Here is a 7,014-nt window from a genome sequence, read left to right as displayed (position 1 = left end):
AGTGGGTAAGAGCACCCGACTGCTCTTCCAAAGGTCCGGAGTTCAAATCCCAGCAACCACATGGTGGCTCACAACCATCCATAACAAGATCTGACGCCCTTTTCTGGAGTGTCTGAAGACAGCTACAGTGTACTTACATATAATAAATAAATAAATCTTTAAAAAAAAAGAAAAACAAAACAAAAAAGTATATGTGCTTGGTAAGGACCCATTATCAATGTAAATCAGGTCTAATTGGCAAATTGCCGCCAAAGAAGCTGACATCACTTGCTGATGTATTGATAATAAATTTAGATGTGGAAAGACACAAATATGTTCGTTTATGTTTCTGACACAGAATGAGTCTTTCTGGAAAGAATATTCGGTCTTAAGGGCAAAACATGGAAGATGTCCAAGGATCCCACTTCCTTCCAAGGGCAATCACACCCTTTATAGGAGGTGCATGACACAGATGAGCTAACTTTCCTACCAAGCCCAAGCCCAAAGAGCACGGGGTTTCATCCCACGGTGCCTTTTGTATATGTTCTCTCCTGTTCTGGAACGTCTGTCCTGGAATGAACGAACGTGGTGCAGAGGGATGCTCCGGAGAGAAGCATATGGTGCCAGCTGAGTGCTGCCGCTGTGGCTTCTCATGCGTAAAAAAGGCGATACATTAAGAATTTTTTTTTCCCCCAAAGGCCATTAAGTGGCTCAAAAGGACATTCAGAGAGGCTTTTAGCATCACTTCTGGCTCTGGAAACACTACGCTCGCACGGGCACAGGGACATACTCCGCCCCAAGGGAGCTGCCCCTTGACTGCCTCCCTTAGCTCCGAGTGCCTGAGGTGGCCACGTCGCCTCCCCCACCCTCCCGACACCAAGGTTCCTCAGACGCTGCCGAGTGTTAGGTACCCGGCTCACCGGGCCGCGCCCCACACCGCCTGAACCCTGCGATTGGCTGCTGAAGGCGCCCGTCTTCACAGAGCGCTGAGGATTGGTCAGATCCAGCGGTGAGGGGCGGGCCTCACGGAGCAGAGGAAGGGCGGGGACCCGGATGTGTGTGGTGGCGGCGGCCGAAGAGCTACAACGCGGAGCTGAGAGGCCTATGGATGAGGAGGACGCGGCGGCCCCGGTAGGCGGGGATCGGGGGCGGGGTCCCGGAGGCCTCGGTCTCTGCAGATCTCGAGGCGGGGGTCCTGGGCGACCGCTGCGGCCTCAGGGCGGGGCCAGGGGCTCCGGTCACGGGCGTTCCTCTCGCCGCGCACCCTCCCCATTGCAGCCAGGGCCTGTGACGACGGGGCGTAGCCGCATTGACAGGTTAAGGCCGGGTGGTCCCGGGTGTCACCTGAGAGACCCCGCGGTGCTGAGGCGGCGCCCGGACCCAGTGCGGCGGCAGCTGCTTGGTGCTGAGGCTGTCAGGTTCTCAAAGATCCGATGCCTTCAGATCTGGGGCTCCGACATCTACCTGGGTTCGAGTCCTGGCCCAGGGCCCTGGGGGAATCCCAGTGCTGCACCGCAGGTGTCTACTCTTGTGGAACCTGTGCTGGTCTGTAGCTCCTGCAGAAGAGTCCCAGTGTGCACATTGGGGTCGAACTCAGCTTAGCCCAGGCTTGCTAAGCACCTACTGTGTGTAGGGCACAGTGCCAGGTGTTTGGGAGGCAGGGAGAAAATATTTCTTCATCGTTTTCCCATCGTTTTGGATCTCTGGACGATTTTATTCATTCATTCATTTGCTGGCCTTGCTTGTTATCTAAATACCGAGAGAGGGTCCCGTGTTTTCCTCCTGTACTGCTGCTGCTTTAGGGGCTGCGGCCCTCAGAACTCTGTTACAACTTGGGGTTAAGATCTGCTAAGTTGTTTTTTCTTTTGTTTGAGACAGGGCTTCACTGTGTAGCCCCATCTACCCTGGCACACACAATGTAGAGCAGGCTGTTGTAGAATTCAGAAATCCGTTTACCTCGGCGGACTACAATGGGCTGGGGTTCTGGCAGAAGAGAAGGCTGGGTGCTTTGAAGAGCATGGGCTTCAGGCAGGGTGGGGGTACACACTTTAATCCTAGCACCCAGGAGGCAGAGGCAGGCCAGTTTCTGAGTTCAAGGCTAGTAAGTTGCAGGACAGCCAGGGGCACACAGAGAAACCCTGTCTCAGAAAAACAAACAAACAAACAAACAAAATCATACCTTTTCTTGCTTAAAACTCCCTAGAAGTTTCTCATTACCCTTGAAATAAAATTTAAAAGTCCTGACTGTGGATAGTCTCTTGCTTTATCCTGTTCGTTTTGTTTTTTTTTTTAGACAGGGTTTCTCTGTCTAAACCTTGCTGTCTTCCGAAATTTGCTTTGAGACCAGACTGGCCGCCTCTTAGTCATAGAATACCACCTGCCACTGCCTCTGGAGTGTTGGCATTAAAGGCATGTGCTTCCACACCTGGCTACCTTATTCTACTCTTTTTGTTTGTTTGTTTTTGTTTTTTGGAGACAGGGTTTCTCTCTATAGCCTTGGCTGTCCTGGAACTCACTTTGTAACCAGGCTGGCCTTAAACTCAGAAATCTGCTGGCCTCTGCCTCCCCAAGTGCTGGGCTTAAAGGCATGTGCCATCACTGCCCGGCTTCTTCTTCTTTTTTTAAGATTTATTTATTTTATGTATGTGAGTACACTGTAGCTGTCTTCAGACACACCAGAAGAGGGCATCAGATCTCATTACAGATGGTTGTGAGCCACCATGTGGTTTCTGGGATTTGAACTCAGGACCTCTGGAAGAGCAGTCAGTGCTCTTAATCCCTGAGCCATCTCTTCAACATCCCCTCTCCCCCCTTACCCTATTCTCATTCACTTTCCTTACATACAGCGACCCTGGCCTGCTGTCTTTCTCTGCCATGACACCCTTCTTCTACCCATGGGCCTGAGCAGCTGTTTCCTCTGTCTGGAATGAGTTTCGTTACACTGTTACATTGCCTGCCTCTCTTTCAGTTCTCAGGCAGTACCTCAGAGACTGTCCCTGTCCACTATTTTGTTACATCTCTGTGGATTTTTTTTTTCTTTCACTAGTTAAAATGACCATTTGTGGGCTGGAGAGATGGCTCAGTGGTTAAGAGCATTGACTGCTCTTCCAGAGGTCCTGAGTTCAAATCCCAGCAACCACATGGTGGCTCACAGCCATCTGTAATGAGATCTGACGCCCTCTCCTGGTGCGTCTGAAGAGACGTGTCACTCTGAAGAGAGTGACAGTGTACTTACATATAATAATAAGTAAATTTTTTTTTTAAAAAAATGACCATTTGTGTTTATTATCTGCCATGCTCCCCCATGCCTACTTGAGTGGAAACTGTGAGAAGAAGCATCCAGATTCATTTACCTTGCTTGTAACTTTGTTCCTAGCTCTGATAACAGAGCACAGGCTAAAAAGCCCAATAAACATCTATTGCCTGAGTGGCTGAGGCCGGAGCTCTTGATGTATTTGGACATCCGGCCTCAAGTCTGGCGCACTTTGTACATTCAAGGTTGAGCAGGCTGAGGTCCTCTGCTCTGATCTCCGCTTCCTTCTCAGCCATCTGTCTGTCTTGTCATAGGTTTGTTCTCATGAACAAGATGGATGACCTCAACTTGCACTACCGGTTTCTGAACTGGCGAAGGAGGATTCGGGAGATCCGAGAGGTCCGGGCCTTCCGCTATCAGGAGAGGTTCAAGCATATCCTTGTAGATGGTGACACTTTGAGGTGAGCGTAGGAAACTGGTTCCACCCTGTCCCTATCAGTCCTTTTCTGGGTCTCAGACAGGGAAAGGGGTGTGTATACCCCGGTGCCTACACTCATCCCCCCCCCCCCCCCCGTCACCGGGTCACTCAGACTGTTGTTGACGTTTTGATTTGTTTATTTAGTGTGTGCATGGGGAGATGGCTGTCAAAGGAGGTTGATTCTCTTTAGGTCACATGGGATCCAGAAAGGCCCTGTTCTGACTTGGAAGTTCCCATGGCAGATATTGGAGGCTGCTAGACTCTGTCACTACAGTGAATCTGTGTGACCTGCATCCCCTCAAGTCTGCATTTCGAAGACAGGGCACACCAGGGAGGGGCCTCCTGTATAGCAACAGGCCCTGTCTAGGGAGTCCCAGTTCTGTAGTAGCATAGGTACTACATAGTCACAAGTACTACCCTAAGGGAGTGGGGTAACCATCTACTCCGTGTCATTCTACACCTTTGGTTTGTATTTTTATCTTTTCTGTCTTGAACCTCCCCTGACTCCTTTCTGCCTACATCAGGTAGTTTTCATCTAAAGGGAGAAGGAACTAGCATTATTTAGCCTGAGGGGAGGAAAGCTGAAATACAGGAGACTGAATGACTCTTTCAGTCTGGAGGATTTTGACCAGCTGTCTTCTAGCTCCACTGAGGACAGGGCTGAAGGCAAGGACCAAAGTGCAGCAGGAGGAATTGAGGTTAGACAACACTGTGGGGCCCCTAAAAAGCAATTAGGGAAGTTTGTATATTTTTTTTCTCCTGAAAATGAAGAAACTAGGTTGTACTGATCTAATGTGGGTTGGACTCTGGCTGGAAGCAGTGGGAAGGGTACATAAGGTACCATTAGTACTCTGTGTGTGTGTGTGTCTGTCTGTCTGTCTGTCCGCGCATGCAGATTTTTTTCCCTCTTTCTTTTCAAGACATAGTTTCTCTGTAACCCTGGTTGTCCTGGAACTCACTCTGTAGACCAGGATGGCCCCCAACTCAGAGATCCTCCTGTCTCTGCCTCCCAGGTGCTGCTGTGCTTGGCTATGCACAGATTTCCTGAAGTGTGCCTTGATGAGCTAGCTCTCACAAAGTTGGGTTTGGAGTATTAGGACGTCCTCCCAACACCCGGGCTTACCTGCTAACAGAACCTTTCTACATTCCTTTAGTTACCATGGAAATTCTGGTGAAGTTGGCTGCTATGTGGCGTCTCGGCCGCTGACCAAGGACAGCAATTATTTTGAGGTGATCAAGCAGTAGGTGGGCAGAGTTGGGGGGCTGGGATGTGGTGATGGGGTTGGTGAGGAGTGAGTTCATAAAGCTCCTCTCCTAAGACCTGGCCTTGGGAGGAGGTGCAGGCCAGCGAGACTCTCCATCTGAGAGACAGGTGCCCTGGGTCTCCTCAATCCTGCCCTTCTGCTCCGCTGTCCCCTTGCCCAGGTAGACTTTGACCCTTGTCTCTGGCTTTCAGCCTTCCTAACGCTGCGACCCTGAACACAGTTCCTCAGGTTGTGGTGACCCCAGTCATAAAATTATGATTGTTGCCACTTTATAACTATAATTTTGCTACTGCTATGATTTTAATGTAAACACACATGTTTCCCAATGGTCTTAAGGAACCACTGTGAAAGGATTGTTTGGCCCTCAAAGGGGTCATGCTCCACAGGTTAAGGACTGCTGCCCTAACAGAAGCCCAGAATTGATTCTGTGCTTAACATTATTGTCATTATTAATTATTATTTATTTATTATTAATGCCTGTGTGTGGATATGTGCATGTGATTATAGAGCCTGTGGGAACTGGAAGTTAGTGTCAGAGCTCCAAGGAGCTGAAGTTACAGGTGGTTGTGAACTACCTGATGTGGGTCATGGAACCAAACTTAGATCAGCACATACTCTTTTTTTCTTTTTCAAGACAGGGTTTCTCTGTGTAGCCCTGGCTGTGCTGGAACTCACTCTGTAGACCAGGCTGGCCTTGAACTCGAAATCTGTCTGCCTCTGTCTCGCAAGTGCTTTTTGATCAGGCTGGCCTTGATTTTATAGAGATCCATCTGCCTCTGCCTCCCGAGTGCTGGCATTAAAGGCATGTGCCATTATGCCCAGCTAAAGCTCAAGGATGATTGTCTTAGTAACCACAATAAAAAATCCCTGCCTCCCCTGTTCTCCCCATCAGATCCCACCCTCTCGTCCCCACTTTGGTCACCCCCTTTTCCCTTTCTTCTCCACAAGTTCACTCAGTTTTCTCTTCCTGTGAACTGTGTCCTGTTCTCGTCCCTTCAGGTATCTATCGTGGACAGTGGCGTCCGGGGCACCATTGCTGTGGGGCTGGTCCCTCAGTACTACAGCTTGGATCACCAGCCTGGCTGGTTGCCTGACTCCGTAGCCTACCATGCTGATGATGGCAAGTGAGTGGTCCTTCGCTGTGGGGTTGAAGTCTGACTGTGAAGAATAAGTTGCCTCTGAGTGGTCTTCACCTCTACTTCCTGCCTTGGGTTTTTTCATAAGCTACCCTTGCTGGTGTGGACAGCAGAGAGGGTGACATGAATAGCAGGACACAGGTGGATGCTGTCCAGAGTGGAGCTGCTGAGACGGGCAGGGAGGAGTAGGAGCAGGTACCATGTATAGTTCTTCCTGTGTCTTGTGCCACTCTCTCCATAGGCTGTACAATGGCCGAGCCAAGGGGCGCCAATTCGGGTCAAAGTGCAACTCTGGGGACCGGATCGGCTGTGGCATTGAGCCTGTGTCCTTTGATGTACAGACTGCCCAGATCTTCTTCACCAAAAATGGGAAACGGGTGAGTGGGCAACCCCAGAGGGTTCAAGTGGCCGGAATCTGCCTTAGGGAAGAGTCTGATGGGTTTGTTCTTAAATCCTGTCTGGACACTTCCATGCCCTGGGCAGTTGAGACTTGATCCAGATCGTAGACTTAGAGCAGCCAGTGACTATACAGGAGCAGAGACCTATGACTGGAGGGAGCGGGAAAGGGCTTGTGGATGTAGCTCAGCCATAGCCAGCAAGCTCGGCTGCCATACTCGAGGCTCTGTGTTCAGTCCCCAGCAGTACATACACAGGGTGCTGCAGCCGGTGCTCAGGAGAATCAGAAGGTCAAAGTCATTTTTGCTGCCTAATGAATTCAAGGACAGTTTGGGTTACATGAGGCACAATTTTTTTTTTTTTCCAGACAGGGTTTCTCTGTGTAGCCCTGGCTGTCCTGGAACTCACTCTGTAGACCAGGCTGGCTCAAACTCAAAGATCTCCTGCCTCTACCTCTCAAGTGCTGGGATTAAAGGAGTGTGCCACCACTGCCTGGCATGGGACACT

At 50.2% G+C, this 7,014-nt stretch overlaps 1 protein-coding gene across 1 annotated transcript in view; it reads left to right on the top strand.

Moving 5' to 3' along the window:
- Positions 1-1,024: 1,024 nt before the first annotated feature.
- The window catches only part of Spryd3 (SPRY domain containing 3), a 15,699-nt gene continuing 9,709 nt past the window's right edge, over positions 1,025-7,014 (top strand). The window contains exons 1-5 of the mRNA XM_021216778.2: positions 1,025-1,110; positions 3,547-3,693; positions 4,865-4,940; positions 5,975-6,099; positions 6,353-6,488. Coding sequence (XP_021072437.1) covers positions 1,088-1,110; positions 3,547-3,693; positions 4,865-4,940; positions 5,975-6,099; positions 6,353-6,488 — 507 coding nt within the window. The 5' untranslated portion in view covers positions 1,025-1,087. The remainder of the gene's footprint in view (positions 1,111-3,546; positions 3,694-4,864; positions 4,941-5,974; positions 6,100-6,352; positions 6,489-7,014) is intronic.

The sequence above is a fragment of the Mus pahari genome, chromosome 17 (genome assembly GCF_900095145.1).
Source record: "Mus pahari chromosome 17, PAHARI_EIJ_v1.1, whole genome shotgun sequence".
NCBI classification, from domain to species: Eukaryota; Metazoa; Chordata; class Mammalia; order Rodentia; family Muridae; genus Mus; species Mus pahari.
The sequence above is the reverse complement of the archived record's forward strand: the minus strand, read 5'-3'. Positions and strand labels throughout refer to the sequence as shown.